We start from the raw sequence: 19,032 nt of genomic DNA, 5'->3' as shown, positions 1-19,032 counted from the left end.
GAGTTCTCTGGACAGGAAGCACTTGGGGGGAAAGCGAAATCTGTGGGGCACAGGGGTGTGTGATGGTTATGGTGCTCTCTGCGTTATATGGGATTCTTGTGCGTCTTCCTACACGGAAGAGCTTTCTGTGTGAGGAGGTAAAGCCCATGTTTGTTTTAATGGGCTTTCCTACTCGTTTGCTTCCATCTTCTGTGCCTTTGTAAAGTTTTGAAAAGTCTAAACCGCTGGTATGGTTTGATGGGACCCTCAGGGTGGCTTCCAATGAAACAAGGTTTAAGCAAGATTGTATTAAATGCACAAATAAACAACATATCTTGTACCAAAGTTGGCTGGTATAGACATTTGAAGGAGTGGGACAAAATTATATTAACAGCCCTCTATCTGGTTCTTGTTTGATAGAAAGAAAGACATATGTCAGCTCAGCAAGATCTTGCCTTTCCATCTCCAGCGGTTGTTGCAACAAAAATATTGTTGCACCAACCTTGTGAAACAGAAGCAAGATGGCCTGCCAGATCTATTGATGAAAGAGAAGTCCTGCTCTTTAGCTTCTAGCAAAGATAGGACTCATCTCTCCCAGCACTCCCTTGGACCAAGGCTGTTTTGAGTTAGGTTTAAAGCGGGGTTAGAAAATCTTTGGCCTGGGACCGAAATGGCTGGCCAGGGACCCTTCATGCCTGGCTCTCAGGACTCCCTGCAGGCTGCACACCCACCCTGGCCACACTGTTAACCAGCCCTGCTTTGCACCTTCCTTAAAGAGTTTTTGCCAGGTTGGGATGTGTCCTTGAACTCTTGCTTGCCTGTGTGGAGGATAGAGAGGGGTTGTGAGCATATGTGGAAACTACCCTACCTTACAAAGGTCAAATTTACACCCAGAGGAGAATGTGGGCCTCGGACTGAAATCGGTTCCCCTGGTTTAAAGGTTGAAACTGGTGCTTTGCATTGTGTCAGGAAGCCAATTGGAAGCCAGTGCCAGATCTCCTAGCATGGTTGTACTGTGCTCTCAATGGCTGATAATGAATGGGCCACCACATTTTGAATTAACTGAAGTTTCTGAACAGTTTTCAATGACAGTTCAATGTAGAGTGCATTGTAGTACCCCAGCCTGGGAGTTACTAAAGTGCTTGTGTATGTCTTAAGTATCATGTGACATCCCTACCTAAAAATATGTGCCCCAAATAATCTCACAATATTTAACCACACTCATATCTATAAGGACAATTCTATAAACTAATGTAAAAACAGAAACTTTCATTTAACACGCCACCAGATTTTTATACAATGGTACCCGTTGCTTGATCCCAGCTTCTGCCAACCTAGCAGTTCGAAAGCACGTCAAAGTGCAAGTAGATAGATAGGTACCGCTCTGGCAGGAAGGTAAACAGTGTTTCAGTGCGCTGCTCTGGTTCGCCAGAAGCGGCTTAGTTATGCTGGCCACATGACATGGAAGCTGTACGCCGGCTCCCTCGGCCAGTAAAGTGAGATGAGTGCCGCAACCCCAGAGTCGTCCACGACTGGACCTAATGGTCAGGGGTCCCTTTACCTTTACCATGGTTTACGAACTTAATCCATTCCGGAAGTCCATTCTTAAACCAAAGCGTTCTTAAACCTAGGCTTGCTTTCCCTACTGAGGCCTCCTGCTGCCAGTGCCCTTCCACCGTTCGGTTTCTGAGGCAAAGCTCGCTAACCGGAACACTTTCTTCCGGTTTTGCAGAGTTCGTTTTCCGAATAGTTCGTGACTGAGGTACCACTGTATTTGGCTTACTGTTATCTTTCTTTTCCCTTTCCTTCAATTAGATGAACAGAATTTGGTCTAAGCTACATGACCTAGACATAATATTATTAAGTTTTTTTTTCATTCTTTGAAGCATACTGTCTTAAAGTTATAATAATTTTGTGGAACATACTTCTGGGTGACAGGTTCAACATACGTATAGATGATGAAAGTTTTCCATGTGGCTCAAATACAACAGTGGTCTTTGCAATATAAAAAACTCAGATGCAGTACATGTGCTCAGTCAAATGTTAACTTTTGTCTAATAAGCTAAACCTACCTGAGCAGTTAAAGTCTATGCACTTTGCAAGCATCCTCCAAATGAGCGTGCATTAAAGAAAAAAGACTAGTGGTGGCCTGTTACCCTAACACTGTTATCCTTGAAGCACTGGCTTGGTTATATCATGCTTGTTTTAAGGTAGTTGAGCAATTGGCACCAAGAGAAACTTTTATTTAATATTGCCGTCATTGCAAGCTGGTGTATTTTTCATTGACATATTGCTTGTATCTCATTTTGCAATATGTTTAATGTGCCCTGTTCCCCAGTCTGCATCGACCATCATACACACCTGCAGTCATAAACCATCTGCCCTCTTCCACCTCCCATTTCTGTTACTCACCCACTCTTCTCCCACCCCAACCTGGAAAAGGATTAAGTGGGGCGGGACAGTGACCTTAAACAACTGTTGTTTTTGCACCCTTGGACAATCTCCTTATCTCCTTTACAGATACTTATTTTTGAAAGGAAACTTAACATTTTGCTTTAGATATGACCTTATCACATCACAACATTCTTGGCTTTGTTGTACAACATAGTGTTGCTCATATCAGGTTTGTTTGGTATTGTGAATGTGTTTACCTTCAAAGATCAGTATATAGTATTTTAGATATCCTAAATATCTGGACAGACCAGCTCAGAATTCAGAATGTCATTTGCATCTCTGAAAATCTCAAAAATTCTGGATAAGGGACTACAATGCTGACTGAGTTTATCTAGATTGTTCTTAGTGATTGCAGGTGAGTGAGATTTTTATCTTCTCTGTGGAAAGAGGTTTGTAACGTTTATTGGGCTTCATGAGCCTGACAAACTTGCTTCATAAGAACGCATGAAGAGTCCTGCTGAATTTGGCCAAGACCCACAGAGTCTTGTGGCCCCATCCATACATGTAAAGCAGTATCATACCGCTTTAAACAGTCAAGGCTTCCCCCAAAGAATCCTGGGAACTGTAGTTTTTTTTAAAGGGTGCTGAGAAACTTTAGTAACTACTGTTCCCCTTAGAGAGCTAACTATTCCCAGAGTTCCCTGGGGTTGATTGTTAAACCGCTTTGGGAATCTTAGCTCTGTGATGGGAATAGGGATCTCCTAAGAACTCTCAGCAGGGACGCAGGTGGCGCTGTGGGTTAAACCACAGAGCCTAGGACTTGCCGATCAGAAGGTCGGCCCCGCAATGGGGTGAGCTCCCATTGCTCAGTCCCTGCTCCTGCCAACCTAGCAGTTTGAAAGCACATCAAAGTGCAAGTAGATAAATAGGTACCACTCCAGTGGGAAGGTATACGGCGTTTCTGTGCGCTGCTCTGGTCCGCCAGAAGCGGCTTAGTCATGCTGGCCACATGACCCGGAAGCTGTCTGCAGACAAACGCCAGCTCCCTCAGCCAATAAAGCGAGATGAGCGCCGCAAACCCAGAGTCGGTCACGACTGGACCTATGGTCAGGGGTCTCTTTACCTTCTTTTAAGAACTCTCAGCACCCTTAACAAATTACATTTCCCAGGATTCTTTGGGGGAAGCCATGATTGTTTAAATTAATATGATACTGCTTTAAATGTATAGTGAGGATGGGGCCTTGTATCCTGGTTGCAGCAATGAATAGCCAGGTGCTTCTTGGAAGACCTTGTTTTTTCCAAGGATATGGTATTCAGAAGTGTTTCACCCCTGGAGATGTGGAGATTCCATTTAGGTATTGAAACACTTCTGAATACCAGATCCTTGGAAAAAACTCAATTATTCTATGATGAATAATATTCAAATAACCATATTCTGCCTGAAGTGATTATTAGTACTGAATGAAGTTACCCAGTCCTGCAGTAGCAACAAGTGAAATATATTTTATCATTAATCTGGATAAGGAAGAAATGAACAAAAAGTATGTGCATTTAAAAAACACCTCTGACTCAGTCTAACCTATAAAAAAAGAATTGAGTTAATCGGCATGAGATTGGATCCGTGTGCATGGCTTTCGGGAAACATAAGGTAAAGGTAAAGGGACCCCTGACCATTAGGTCCAGTCGTGACCGACTCTGGGGTTGCGGTGCTCATCTCGCGTTATTGGCCAGGGGAACCGGCGTACAGCTTCTGGGTCATGTGGCCAGCATGACTAAGCAGCTTCTGGTGAACCAGAGCAGCGCACAGAAACGCCGTTTGCCTTCCCGCCGGAGTGGTACCTATTTATCTACTTGTATTTTGAAGTGCTTTCGAACTGCTAGGTTGGCAGGAGCAGGGACCGAGCAACGGGAGCTCACCCCGTCACGGGGCCGATCTTCTGATCGGCAAGTCCTAGGCTCTGTGGTTTAACCCACAGCACCACCCGCGTCCCTCAGATATTGTAGCTTGTGGTTAATAGCTTCTAGTCCCCTCCCCTGCCCCCATAATGGGGGCCCTTTGAAATGCTAACCATCCTAATTATGTGTCAGAATGGAAAATCCTAGACCTATTTTTAGCACTTAACCTTGCTCAACTTTCCCTTTCACCTTGGTAAAATATATTCAGGAGTGAAAACAATAATTTCCTTGTTTTTAAAGCAGCAGGAAACTAATCAGAAGCAGTTTGCTTGTGTGTTTTGGTCACAGTTCAGCAGTCTGGAAAATCAACATATACGTCATTTAGCTGACTTCCTCTGTGTTACAGTGTGGGTGTTTTAATGCTTTTTATTTAGACCTTCCTGTTATAAATAAGGTTTTGAAGCTCAACTGTGTGAAAAAACGTTAATTTGCATAGTCTTGTCTGTGTGTGGTAAAATAACCAGTGGTATAGAGCTGTAGTGTTCAAAGCTGTACCTTTTTTTAAAATAGATTACTTACCTGCCCTTTACCACAAGGTCCCAGGGCAGTTTACAACAAAAAAAGGCACAATGATAAAACAAAGAAAATAGATACAATGGTGAAACCAGAAAAGTGTAAAAATAACTAAAAAACAGCTTCACATATAAAAATAGTTTAAAAGTGTTCCAGTACAGATACAGTCTGGAATATTGATCTCTACTTAGCTAAGAGTCTCTCTCTGACACACAGGTATTTGCAGGAGGTCTTCTCATAGGAGATCACAAGTAGAATCTGTAAGAAAATGTTGTAGTGGGGAGCTGTTCTGGTTTCTGGCCATTTCATCCCCCCTGCCTTGATTTTCAGTCCCCCTCCCCAACAACAGTCAGTGTCTACAGAGCATGTTAAGTCCTCATTGGGCCCTTTTTGGGAATTCTCCCCAATTTAGGGGTACCCTCCAAAAAAAACCCCAGTTCTTTTAAAATACTTTTTCTTGTGAATGTGTTGGTGGGAGTTTGTAGGAGTGTCAGTGGGCAGAAGTCTTGTGTCTGAAGACTCTCCTGCCAATTCCTTCCCCCCTTTCCTTCCCCATGTACTTAATTTCTGGACTTGGAATCTGGATGAATTAAAAACAGGTTAAAATCAGCCAAGGAAGCGATAGTAATTGGCAGAGGAGAATTGGCACAGCGGGAGAAGGATTAAAACATCTGCTTGCAACTGCCCTCACTCTGCACTTGCCTTATGATACCTATTATTTGTTATTTTGCAATTTGTTTATTAACGGGATTGTTCCTTGGTGCTCTTCAGTGCTATGGAAAGCGGTCCACTTGGGCCTCCCAGGTTAGGGAGTTCCACAACATGGGCACTAAAACGGAAAATGCAGCCTAGGACCCACATACCTACGGGACCGCCTCTCCTGGTATGCCCTGCGGAGGACCTTAAGGTCCACAAATAACAACACTTTGGAGGTCCCGAGCCTCAAGGAGGTTAGATTAGTTTCAACTAGAGCCAGGGCCTTTTCAGCTCTGGCCCTAACGTGGTGGAACGCTCTGTCACAAGAGACTAGGGCCCTGCAGGACTTGACATCTTTCCGCAGGGCCTGCAAGACAGAGCTGTTCCACCTGGCCTTTGGTTTGGACTCAGTCTGACCCATGTTTCCCTCCCCTTATGATTTATGAGGCTGCATTTTAAATTGCATTTTAACCTGTATTTTAAATTGGTTTCCCCTCCCCTTTATGTTGGTACTGTGATTTTATTGGTGTTGGCTGCCCTGAGCCCGGCTCTGGCTGGGGAAGGTGGGGTATAAATAAAATTTATTATTACTATTAAAATGCCAGCCAGCCTTCTGTTGATGTTGGTGAGGTGCAAAGCAGGGCCTCTGACTGGGACGGTGGGTGGGCTGGCTCCTTATGTAGGAAGGCTGCCCTTTGAATACCCTGAGCACAGACAGTTCACTGGGCTGACGCTTGCCATTGTTCAGCATTATGCTAATATATGGGCACCACACCTAATTAGAAAACTTAATGAGACACAATCCTTTTTGGAAGAAGTCCCACTGAGTTCCATGGGACTTGTTCCCAGATAAGAGAGAGAATGTGTATTTGTAGGATTGCAGCCCAATAATAACTTCTGGCTCTGTTGTCAGGAGCTGCAGATCTGAAGCAGAGAAAGAAGCCGAACAGTACAGAAGCTGAAGGAAAAGCTCCTGAAGAAAACGACGAGGAAACGAAAAAGTCAAAAAAATCTCCAAGATGTAAGTTGTACCCTTCTTTTTTTAACGTGGCGCTCTACTTCTTTCATTGTAAAATCATGTATATGGGTTAAGATTTTCTCCGTGTTGCAAATTCACTTTGCAATTCTTCTGTTGCACCACGTGAGACCAGCAGGGAAAACACATATGATCTAACCTCTTAAACTAGTAAATGATATTTGATTTCCATTAATTGACTGCTAGTTTTGGGCTAGCAGTCAACTACTGCAAGTGTGGACCATTTTGTCTCTTCTCCATGGAACGACTGCCAAGCAAAAGGCTAGGCTGCCTTAGCAGTTGACTCTGCAGCTCATGCTGGTGTCACAGTTACTCTTCTGCAAAGCAGTCACGTTTGTGCATCGCTTCCTTTGCCTACAACCGTACTGCTGATGGGCCGTGAGAAATGTACAGTAGCTAGAAACGGATTCAGTTTATGCTTTTCCCTAAAGAACTCTGAGAACTGCAGTTTCCCCTTAAATAATGCTCCAGTTCAGTCTGGGTGGCAAGCTCTGTCTTCAGTGAGAGAAGCTTTCTTGGTTAAAGTTCTTCTGCCCATTTCAGCAGCTTACAGAGTGGTGGAAATGGTGGTTCTGATGGAGCATCTAAACTGGAGTCCGTAGAGTTGGAGGGTGATGATGTGACTTCCTCAGGCCACAGAGTCTGTTGACAGAATGGACTCCTTCTGTGCTGGAGGTTCTGGGGCATGGGAAACCAGTGTGTCTCGCCCCTGTGAACAGTTCTCTGTTCTTCCTTCAATTCTTCCTCCAAGTCCTCATCCCCCAAAGAGGGGAAGGTCATGGCATTGGAAGGCTTAGAGTAGGACACACTCCTCAGGAAGCTAGATAGGAAAAACAGCAACAGGAAATTCCAGATTGAACTATATATAATGACTAAAGTATATACAGTGGTACCTTGGGTTACATACGCTTCAGGTTACAGACTCCACTAAACCAGAAATAGTGCTTCAGGTTAAGAACTTTGCTTCAGGATAAGAAGAGAAATTGTGCTCCGGCAGCGTGGCAGCAGCAGGAGGCCCCATTAGCTAAAGTGGTGCTTCAGGTTAAGAACAGTTTCAGGTTAAGAACAGACCTCCGGAACGAATTAAGTACTTAACCCGAGGTACCACTGTAATGGCACTATCCACACAGCGGCCTGTAGCTTCTGTGTGTTGTTGGAAACTCTTGATCAGGTCACTGGAACTGGCTGATAAAAGAATACGGGATTAGGGGGACCATTGGTTTGGCCTTGAAAGCTTTGTTCTTTGTGCTCAAGACCTAGACCTTTCTGGTGGCTTCATGTGACGTTCCTAACATTCCTTTACAGATGTCTTCATTCCACGTTTCGCAAAGCTTTTCTTTGGCTGTCTTGCAGCAGTCATAAGTGGAATGATGTATGCCATGTACCTTTCGACATACCATGAGCGCAAATTCTGGTTCTCTGGCAGGCCGGTAAGGAAATAGAATCATAATTACAAACAATACGGAAAACGCTCTACCTTTACCTTATTCAGAAGAGAGGAGCCTCTAGCTCTTGGGCTGAATGTGGCCTTCTCAGCCTTTCTGTCTGGCCCTCAGAACTTCCCCAGCCCATGTCCCCTTTCCCCCCTTCTCCGCACCCTTTATTGAGCTGGTCTGAACTTGAAGTGTGATAAAACATCTTGCTTACTAGGACGGGTGGGTACAGACACCTTTCTCTACTGGAAAAGGGCTGCTACCAGATGGAATACCGGTATCAAGCCAGTTAGGCTGTCATTCTGAAAGAACATAAAGGCAGCTCTTTATAGCTCATAGATACTCCAGATTAATTCCCATTATTGTGGTGAACAAGTGTGCTGTTGCAATTGCCAGAAGCTGCAACTGGAGTTTTATGCTGCCCCAGGTCTTTTCCATTGAAATATTTTTCACAGCCTCTGTGTAAGGAGGAGGTGTTTTTTGTTCTTTTGCTGTGTTTTACTGTTGGCTTTTAAATCTTGTTAACATTTTGTAGTGAGCCACTCATGGAAGGTCATTGACAAATAGCTCAATAAATCTTATAACTATTATTGGGTGATATCCAACATTCATCAATAGAGCAGACCCATTGAAATTGTTGGACTTGTCTGCACTCAGTTTGCTGTGAGTATGGCTTAGTTGAATATCACCCATTATTGCTGTTAGGTTTATTATTAATGAATGGAAATGACACCCCAGTCGAACTTCCCCCATGATTTTTTAAAGATGTATCCTTTCTCATTGGATGGTTGTGTCATCCAGGCAAATGAATATAAAATGAGAATATGATTTTGGTTTTTTGATTTTGGTTTTCTAGGAGCTTGAACGAGAAATCACATTTCAGGGTGATGGTGCCATTTACTACTCATTTTACAAAGACTTATTAAGAGCTCCCTCCTTTAAAAGAGGTAAGACACATACATTTACTAAATAGCAAGTGAGACAAAATCAGAAAAGATAGTACTGAGTAGCTTCTTGGGATGGAGGAGAGAAAGCGTGTAAGCTATCAGACTCCACAAAGCTGTTGCACAGGCTTATGTAACTCCGTTTGCACATCTTCTTATCAACGCAAATTTGGTTCATCAAAGCTTCCACTTGTGTATTATATCCCTTGTTCTCTGGGATAATGTATTTCTAATCTTATTAGGCCTAGTGGTCTGGAAACCCTAACCCAGTGGTCAGGCAAAGAAGAACTATGGACCTGATCTGTTCCCCTACAGTAGACAGCTGAGAATCCCCTGTGAGCCACAGAACTTCACTCCACCATCAAAAGCTCATTTCCCTGGATTGTGCTGCTAGCTGTAGAGTAGAGCAGGGCCTGCGCTGCTAATGAATTGCAAATAAAGAGCTAGATTTCAGGAATGGCGTAATGAAGCTTGCACACTGTCCCGTCCAAGGAGCTGCAGTGCTCACTGCATAGTGGCAAAGCCAGAGGCTGCCTATCAAATTCATCAACATGCAAATGCAGGCTTTGTAGCAGGACTAGTTCTGGAAGGGAGTTACTAGCCTCCCAAGCAAATGGATGTAGATGCTCTCCAATACATCTGTCTAACCTTGCTTGTTATGATATGAGATGGCATCTAGCAGCTTTTCACAAAGCACAATATCCCTGAAATCCTAAAGGCTATTCCTAGATTTCACCCCATGGAGATGCCCTACGCCTTTGCAAGTAGGCTCCGCAGTAGTCCTGTTCAAGCATTTAGGGAATGGCAACACAAGTAGCGGATTTTGCAGGCACATATCAGCCCTGCCTATGGTGTTCCATCTATTCCACCCACCTCCAATCTTCTCTTGTTCGGCAGGAAGGTCTGCATTCAACTGATCATTCTTAGAAGCCTCCCAATAACTGGGAATACAGTGCCATCTGTGGTCCCAATTGCAAGGAGCCTTCAGAGCCTGCTCAGCCGAATACCCTTGGACCTTCCTACTCAGTGCGGGAAGGGTGGGGCTGCTCATGCAAGGGCATTGGGGGGCGAGACTAGTTGGCCTGGTCTCAACTCATGTAGATGTTCCATTCTCAGGCATGACTCCTGAACAGGGCCCAAGTTGCAGAAACCAAACATGGCAGAACTCTTCCTTTTGTTGATCTTGAGAAATTGCATATATAATTCTGGCTTCCCTTCCTCCCACCCAAATCTCATTCTCAGGCGTTAATCAATTAACCCACGACAACAGGACGCTCTCTCTGAAGACCATGAATGTCGTGCGGCAAATGACGTTGTATCCAGAATTGATCGCCAGCCTCTTATACCAAGCATCTGGCAGTGAAGTATGCTTTGCCCCCCTCTTGTTTCTTTACAGTCCTGGGGGATAAGTAGTTGGGAAGTGTGCTGCCCTAAAAGCAAGCAGCTTGTTTTCCTCCAGAGCATTATTTGTGCATCCAGACGCTCAACGGATATGTGGTGAGCTGTCGGAGGACTGCTACACTGTGCACTGAGGGTTCTCTGTGTGCACAGAGAAAGTGCAACCTCCTCTGCGTGTAATCAGCCCCTTAGTTGAGACCTGGGGGTGGGGTCTCAGTTAATGGAAGCACCCCTAAGAGTAGCTTGAGGAGTGTAAGGAAGTCCATATCTTATATTTTGAAAAGCTGAAAGCTGCATGGCTGTAATTTACTGCTATGAGGGTTCTCAATGACCCATGCAAATAGCCTTTGCCTTTGCTCTATAAAGGGGTTCGTGTTTTGTGGCAACAATAAGGTGCTGCTGCTACTCCCCACCCCCGGTTATTATCTTCCAGCCCATCAGCTTCATGGTCTTCTCTTTTCATTTGTGAATTTCAAACGGTGCTTTATTGTTGTAACTCAGCTGCTAGTATTGCATGTTTGAAAATATTTATGTCTTTAATTTTCAGGAGGTTATTGAGCCAGTATATTTTTACATTGGTATAGTATTTGGACTGCAGGGGATCTATGTGACTGCATTGTTCGTAACCAGCTGGCTAATGAGTGGGACTTGGCTGGCAGGGATGCTGACTGTTGTCTGGTTCATTATTAACAGGTAAAGCAAATCTTTACTACCCACCCCACCCCACCCCGTAATTTGCTGTTCTTTCCCTGCCTTGAACTGAACAAGCAACTGTATTCCTAATTCTTTCTTTTCCTTTCCCCTTCTACGCTATTTCCAAAGGGAACTTTTATGAAAGTTTCTAGTTGCTGATGTATAACACTGCCAGGAAAGGTTCATTCTGTAACTGGAAATATTATAAGAGCGGGAAATGGATCATGTGAATAATAATTGGTTATGGCCTTTCTATTTCACACACACACACACACACACACACACACACACACACACCATACTTTTTGTCCTGTGGTTTTTGTTGGTTACATTTGCATGTTGGGCTTTAAATGTCTGGAAAGTGTCCTGAAGCCCATCGTACGAAATTCTCTGTGGAGAGGTTATAGGCATATGGATTCCTGATGGAGCTTGTCGCTTTCCATATGCCTTTATGACTGGGCAAGGTATTTAATTCTTGTATATGTAGTTTATACTCCGATTTGTGGCTATACTTTGTGCTGTTTTGTTGTTTGTAAAATCAAATATATACATCTGAGAGGGAAAGAACCCATTGCATAGACCATTGCTTTTGCAGTATTGCTGTTTAAAATTTAGAAATCGAAATGTTATTGTAAAAGCTCATTGTCCTTGCTTTCATTAGAGTATGCTTCTATTTGTAGAAGGCAGTCTTTCCCAACCAGGTCTTTTGGCCTGCAGCTCCATTCAGGCCTATTGGCCATGCTGCCTGGACCCAATATGTGTTGTAATCTAGAGGGCACCAGGTTGGGTTAGGTTGAAAAATGACATCTAGAATTAAATAGCAAGGCTATTAATGATCAGTCCCCCAAAAGTTCTAATCACTAAAAACTCCAAGGCTCTTCATTATGGTCAGTGACTAATATTCAGAAAAAAGTCATACAAATGAATATATAAAAGAATACCAAACAAAACAAAATAGAGAACCATTACAATAAAAACAAAATAGAGAACCATAAGTGTCGTACAATAAAATGCCCGGCACCAAGAACAAAATTATCAATTTGCTAAAATTAGTCTCTGGAGAGTTTTACACGCAGCAGCACAATATTGAGCCATCCTGGAAGAGATGGATGTTTTCTTATCAGAAAGGAGTAAAATAGCATGAAATGCATCCAGTCGCCCTGGGAATTTCAGTTTAAAATGGGTCAACGAAAATCATGCATATCACGATAGAAGGAGCAATACGTAAGAACACCAGTTATCGATTCTACCTCTCCAGATTTGCAGGGACATTTACATTGACCACAGGGGATTTTTTAGAACTTCCCTTCCAAAACTGCCAATCGCTTAAGGCTTTATTGCTGTTACGTTGTTTCTGACAAGAGCAATAGCCAAGCCTATATTTATGTTCTAAAGTAACCTGTATATTTTAATGGGTTGTCCCTGTATGTTTTCCAGGGCAGATACCACAAAAATAGACTATTCTATCCCGTCAAGAGAAAATTGGGCATTGCCATATTTTGCTTGTCAAGTAGCAGCTCTTACTGGCTATTTAAAGAACAACATAAATCCTTCTGCTGAGGTAAGATGAAGATGTTTTCAGTCAAAATATAATAGTATATATAGGCTGATCAGATCTGAGAACCTTGATCCAATAAACCATTTTGGGCCAGGGGCTGAATGTGGCCCTGCAGGCTTCTGTGTTTGGCCCTCTGAACTCTCCCCAGACCACACCCCCTCCATAAACACACTTTCTACTGGCATTCCTTCACATCTTGAGTACTTTTGCCTGGCTGGCATGTGTCCTTAAACCCCAATAATGCATTATTGTTTCTGTGGATGGAGGATAAGAGAGGAGTGTTCATACCATAAAGGTAAAGGGACCCCTAACCATTAGGTCCAGTCGTGGCCGACTCTGAGGTTGCGGCGCTCATCTCGCTTTATTGGCCGAGGGAGCCAGCGTACAGCTTCCGGGTCATGTGGCCAGCATGACTAAGCCTCTTCTGGCGAACCAGAGCAGCGCATGGAAACGCTGTTTACCTTCCTGCCGGAGCAGTACCTATCTATTTACTTGCACTTTTGACGTGCTTTCAAACTGCTAGGTTGGCAGGAGCAGGGACCGAGCAACGGGAGCTCACCCCGTCGCGGGGATTCGAACTGCCAACCTTCTGATCGGCAAGTCCTAGGCTCTGTGGTTTAACCCACAGTGCCACCCGTGTCCCTGTTCATACCATACGAAGGTTTAAATTTACATGAATTGCTCCGCCCACTCCCCTGGCCCAATCCAGCGCTACCATGTGGCCCACAGGAAGTTGCCCAGAGGCAAATGCAGCCTTTTGGCTGGAAAGGGTGCCCCAACCCTGCTTTTAAAAAATGAGATGGTTTTGCCTAAGGTAAAATGTAACGGACCAAAAAAATATATTTAAAAATTCATTTTCCAGAACTGTTAAGGCCTCTTCTTCTTGCTACTATCATATTCAGAATAAAAATGCATTCAAGAGGATTGCACGTTTTAAGATGGAATGCCAGTTACTGTTACTATATATTTTTTCCAATCTTGCTTTGTATGAAAATAAGTACACAGTGATTAAGATGACTTCCCTTTCAATTCCCCCAGAGGTTTTGCTACCTGTTGGTGAGTGCTTCAACCTACACGTTCATGATGATGTGGGAGTACAGTCACTATCTGCTGTTTGTCCAGGCTGTGTCTCTCTTCTTGTTGGACACTGTGGGTTTCACGCAGGCAGAGAAGGTATTTTGGCACTTGAAACTTACTAATTTTAATACCAGTTTAATTGCTCTTCCCCTCTCTTTTTGCCTGCTTTCTAAACCCGCGAACTGTTTATCTGTGCCTGCTAACAGGCACAGATAAAAGGCTGGCAGAAAAAGTTTAAATATAGAGGACAGTTGTTTCTTGGAGCTGTGATCACCTGTTGCTTTGAGGGTCAATACCTTTTTGCTTTTCTCTTCCGCAGGTACATGAAGTGTATAAGGTCTACCTGTTTTCTCTCTTTCTGGGATACATGTTACAGTTTGAGAATCCAGCTCTGTTAGTGTCTCCACTCCTCAGCCTTGTCGCAGCTGTGCTGCTGGCAAAATACCTCCAGGTAATAACTGGGAAATCATTCGGTGGTTTTACCTCTGACTGTACTGCTGTTTCTCTCTCTCTCTCTGTCTCTCTCTCTCTCTCTCTCTAGCAGAGATAGTGAATCTTTTTAAACCTGAGGTCTGTGTTCCACCATGGACAACCTTCCATGGTCTCTTTGTCATGGACGGGCTGGATACAGTGGAATGGTGGGAGGAACCAACTGGGGAACCCCCAAGGGAGAAAGCCCAGAGCCCAGGGATTGGTTTTGGGACAACAATGAGTGGTCAGAGGGAGAAGAGGGAGCAGACTGGGAGAAGGAAGTGTCAGAAGCTGAAGAGGTAACAGGATTTAGTGAGCAGCAAGAGCTTGTGGCAGAGAGAAGTCCAGAATCAGAAGCAAGAGAGAATGGAGGCCAAGAGGTGGAGATGTTTCAGGCTGGTGAAGAAGCCAGGATGTTTCCACCTCAGGCTGCAACAAGTTCCCCTCCCCCTTGGTTTCACAGAACCAGGAGAGGTATGAAGCGGAAGGAGCAAAGGCAGGCATGCCGGCGTAATCTCAGATGGCTTGGGAAAGACCCGGGAAAGGAGGAGACTTAGGCAGCCGTGGGAAGGCAGGGACCTTCAGAAGAGTTGCTGTGGTCATTAGGCCTGGCACTACTGAGCAACTCCTGACATCTCTGCATGTAGGGCATGAAAGGCCCAAAGTGGGTGGAGTCTGAGGCAAAAGTGGGTGGAGCAACCTAAGTAGGATGCATCCCAGCCATGAAAAGGGCAGAGTGTTCTGTAACATGACACATCTCTCAGTGCAGGCAAGCAACATCAGGGACACATTCCACTCAGGCAGAAGTGCTTGAGGAGAGAGTGGAGAAGAGCAGGCGAGGGCCGTGTTTTGGGAAGTAGGGGGTGGACGTGGCCTGAGTGGGTTCTGAGAGGCCTGTGCTCCATTTGACCCACAGGCCTGATGTTCCCTGTCTCCCTCCTCTATAAGAGCCAGTGTGGTGTAGTGGTTAAGAGCAGTAGACTCGTAATCTGGTGAACTGGGTTCGCGTCTCCGCTCCTCCACATGCAGCTGCTGGGTGACCTTGGGCCAGTCACACTTCTCTGAAGTCTCTCAGCCCCACTCACCTCACAGAGTGTTTGTTGTGGGGGAGGAAGGGAAAGGAGATTGTTGCTTTGAGACTCCTTAGGGTAGTGATAAAGCGGGATATCAAGTCCAAGCCCCCCTTCTTCTTCTTCTTCTTCTTCTTCTTCTTCCTCCTCCTCTTCTTCTTCTTCTTCTTCTATAAAGTTAATACTTTCTTGTCTGTTTTTTAGATGAATACAAAAAAGGGGACGCTTCTTTCAAGGATGCTGAAAGTCATTTACTTTTATTTGGTATTCACAATAACAGTGACTTTGAATTTTGTAGTGAAGGTAAGATTTTTTATTATTATTATTATTTAATTAATCGTACAGGATAATGAAAGCATTTGTTTTTGGATGTTAGTTGCCAAGGGAAATAATAATAGTCCCGAAATTCCTCTTCCTGCTGTGCTTTTTCTTTTTCTTAACCCATCTTTTGAAACTCTCAACATGGCTAAGTTTTTTTTTCTTTTTTTTAATCTTCCAGTAGAAAATGTGATGGTGCTAACTGAAAGATTGTTTATCTCTCGCGGTTGCAAATGTTTGTCAGATGTAGCAACGATCTGTCTCAAAAGTGTGGTGCTAACACACAATTTCCTTTCTGTTTGTTTTGCAGACTTTTATTCCCCATAAAGAAAATGAACATTTAATGAAAGTGCTTGAAGTAAAATTGGGTTTAAACATTACTAAGTAAGTCTGAAGTGATATTTTGTAAAATGCAAGGAGTTGTACATTACGATCACTGGAGGAGAGCATAGCGTCTGTTTGAGAATCTTATCAGCTCTAACCCAGTGGCAACTGTCCAGGATCACTAGCAGAGCTTTACACACTGAGACGGGAGGAGTACTTTTTATTATTTGATTTTCAGTATCTTAGGGAAGGTTGATGAAAATGCCAGCCAATGTGCAGCTGTTGTGAAAGACAAATTCAGTGTTGGGAATCATTTGAAAATAAAGCTGCCGATACCGTAATGCGACCACATTTGGAAAACTGTATACTGTTCTGGTTGCTGCACTTCTAAAGAGATATTGTAGAGCTTTAAAAATTGCAGAAAAAGGCAGTCAAAATGGGCTGGAGCAACTGGAAAGGTTACAGCATTTGGAGCTCTGTAGCTTTTTTTTTTTAAAAAAAGCAAGGGGACGGGGACATGATAGAGGTGCGTAAAATTCTGTGTGGCACAGAGTTTTTTCTTCCTCTCATGATACTAGAAGCTGGGGTAATCCAATGGAGTTGAACGATAGCTGTTCCAAACACAAGGAAGTGCTTTTTCACACAACACACTAAGCTATGGAGTTCACTACCACAGGATTTGGTGAATGCCAGCAATTTGGTGAACATCTTTAACAGGTGTTTAGAAGAGCATATGGAGGATAAGGCCAACGTAGCTGCTGTCTGCTACCTCCTGGATCAGAGGCAGTATGGCTCTACATACCTGTTGCTGCTGCCGCTTAACTGGGAGGGAGAAGGGGAGGCAGGCACAGTGGCAGGAGCACCAGATAAGATTCGCGTGGTGCAAAAGCACCAGCGGAGCCATTCTGCCTAGAAAGCAGCACTGCCCTTGCTTCTGGGCTTCCCATAGACTTCTGATTGGCCACTGTGGGAGCAAAGTGCTGGAGCTTGTCTTTGGCAACTGGGTGATTACCTATATTAGAAAATGCAATTGATAGGGCTTTTATTGACTGTCTAAGCTCATGACTGACCCCCCCCTTTTGCAATTTATAGGAACTTCACAATCAACTGGCTGCTTTGTCAAGAGTCCCTTCAGACACCATCCCAAGACTTCTTTCTGCGACTCACTCAGTCCTCACTATTGCCTTTCTACATTTTAGTGCTAATCATTTGCCTCGTGTCTGTTGGCCAGGCCACCTTCAGGAGAATTAGGTAAGGTAACTTCTCTCTGTTCTCAACCGCATGGTCCGTAGCTTGTTTATGACCTTACATGTTAGTTGCTGCATGCAATGGCAGCCAGTAGACCAGGTGGTACCTGAGGGGGAAGGGGACTTTGAACCAGGTTTCAGACTTGCGGGACAGGGAGAAATCATCAGCAGAGAATGAGGGTGAAGGGGAGAGGCTTGAGGTAGCCACAGACATGGATAGAGAAGGAGCAGGGACTGTGTTTTCTCTGCAATACAGTCCTAGTTCAGCTCCTCCCCCCCCCTCCCAACTCTCAGTGCAGGAATTAAGGATTGAGAAAAGGCTAGAACAATTAAGGTGAGTCACAGCGTAAAAATGCAATGAGGGAGGTATAAATAAAGGGGAGAGAGCACAGAACTTTAGCTTCTGCGACTGACGTGCTTATCTGATGAGTGTGCTGTGTGCTGACTCCTTGGTTACTGAGCAAAAAAGTTAATTACTGCAAGCACTGTGCCTGATTCCGCTTACAACGGCGGACAAAAGACGGAGGGGCTTTCCTGGCAGCCTGACAGGTTGGTGAAGAGTTACAGGTGTCTCCCCCTCCTGCTGTGACAGTCTCCCAGAACCAGAAGAGGTATGAAAAGGGCGGAGGAGAGGTTGGCTTCATGCAGGCACAGTGTCTGGTTGATTGCTTGGGGAAAACCCTGGAGAGGAGGGACTTTCAGTCTCGGCATCTGATCCTTGGGGCAAGACTTAACAGTTGTGGGCTGCTTTGCTCCATAGGTATGACGCTCTGCCAAATCTTTGCAGATCGTGTTCTTGCTAAAAAAAAAAAGTTAACTTCAACTTGCAGGGTGTGATTTAATGCAAGCTTACTTCTGACAGATGAGCATAAGGAAGAGCCCCATCTTGGGGCTTGATATGGACTGCTTAGTTGTTAACGGACTCTGTGGTTTTTCTTTGTCTTCCACATGCTGCAGTGGTGAACCAGTCAATGACACAGCGAAGCTTGAGGGCGGGAGGATTGGAGAAAGGCCAGAGGTTGTGTACCATGTACTTCACACACTTTCGCTGGGATTGCTTGCAATGATGATGGAAGGGTGAGTTTTCCTAGGTTTGTTTTCCCTGGAAGTGGCAAGGAATTACTCTTAACCTGCTTTCGTTTCTTTCTGGGTGGGGATGGAGGAACTCTTTCAGACAAAATATGTGCTTGGATCAAAATGGGCTTCAGTTGCAGAATCAGATTTTAACTGCAGGATAGGGCTATCTGCACCTTAGGAAACAGAGGCAAGAAGACCCCTCGGACAACCTCGCATTGCATGATTGAATAGGATTCTTATGGGTCTGCGAGGACCATTATGTACTCCTGCACCCTCTGGAAGTACCATTCTATGAAAGCAGCTTCAAATGCCTATTTTAGATGCCTCAAACAGGCTTAGAAATGGGTTTGAGTCTAAAGAAAGCCCACACAGAAGTAGTATGTTGGAGGACGCAGAGAAATTGCTGTAGGTTTCTTTGCAGTCTTCGACGGTGTCTTCTTGAGTTCTAGATGTTTACAAAGCTTTTCGCGAAGGCACTCGGAGATGGTAGTGGGATTGGATGCTGTTGCAATCTCCCTTGAACAATGTATGTAGCAACTCATCTCTTTATGGATTTGCGTGGTGGTTTTCTAGAATGAAGTACGTGTGGACTCCCTATGTTTGCATGATTGCTGCGTTCGGTGTCTGCTCTCCAGAACTCTGGATGACTCTATTCAAGTGGCTCCGACTGAAGGCTGTGCATCCTATTTTGCTGGTGAGTTCCTAGTTCTAGGTAATTGTATCCATGGAGGAGCTGTGTGCATGCCATCTCCACCCGCAGCCTTTCCCCCACTGCATGGGGGAGAAAGCCTGAAGGGGAATGATAAGCATGTGCAGCGGAATCTGCTTTCAGTTGTCCCCAATGATCA

At 44.4% G+C, this 19,032-nt stretch overlaps 1 protein-coding gene across 1 annotated transcript in view; it reads left to right on the top strand.

Annotated features, from left to right (window-relative positions):
- Window positions 1-19,032, top strand: part of DPY19L4 (dpy-19 like 4) — a 53,939-nt gene that overhangs the window by 28,080 nt on the left and 6,827 nt on the right. Inside the window, exons 2-14 of the mRNA XM_083749788.1 lie at window positions 6,452-6,559; window positions 7,880-8,004; window positions 8,864-8,954; window positions 10,194-10,315; window positions 10,897-11,042; window positions 12,480-12,603; window positions 13,639-13,773; window positions 13,997-14,128; window positions 15,423-15,521; window positions 15,847-15,920; window positions 16,953-17,111; window positions 18,065-18,184; window positions 18,758-18,878. Of these exons, the coding sequence (XP_083605914.1) occupies window positions 6,452-6,559; window positions 7,880-8,004; window positions 8,864-8,954; window positions 10,194-10,315; window positions 10,897-11,042; window positions 12,480-12,603; window positions 13,639-13,773; window positions 13,997-14,128; window positions 15,423-15,521; window positions 15,847-15,920; window positions 16,953-17,111; window positions 18,065-18,184; window positions 18,758-18,878 (1,556 nt within the window). The remainder of the gene's footprint in view (window positions 1-6,451; window positions 6,560-7,879; window positions 8,005-8,863; window positions 8,955-10,193; window positions 10,316-10,896; window positions 11,043-12,479; window positions 12,604-13,638; window positions 13,774-13,996; window positions 14,129-15,422; window positions 15,522-15,846; window positions 15,921-16,952; window positions 17,112-18,064; window positions 18,185-18,757; window positions 18,879-19,032) is intronic.

This window comes from Podarcis gaigeae, assembly GCF_964106915.1.
Source record: "Podarcis gaigeae genome assembly, chromosome: 7".
NCBI classification, from domain to species: Eukaryota; Metazoa; Chordata; class Lepidosauria; order Squamata; family Lacertidae; genus Podarcis; species Podarcis gaigeae.
Note: the sequence above shows the minus strand (reverse complement) of the source record. Positions and strands in the feature narration are given on the sequence as shown.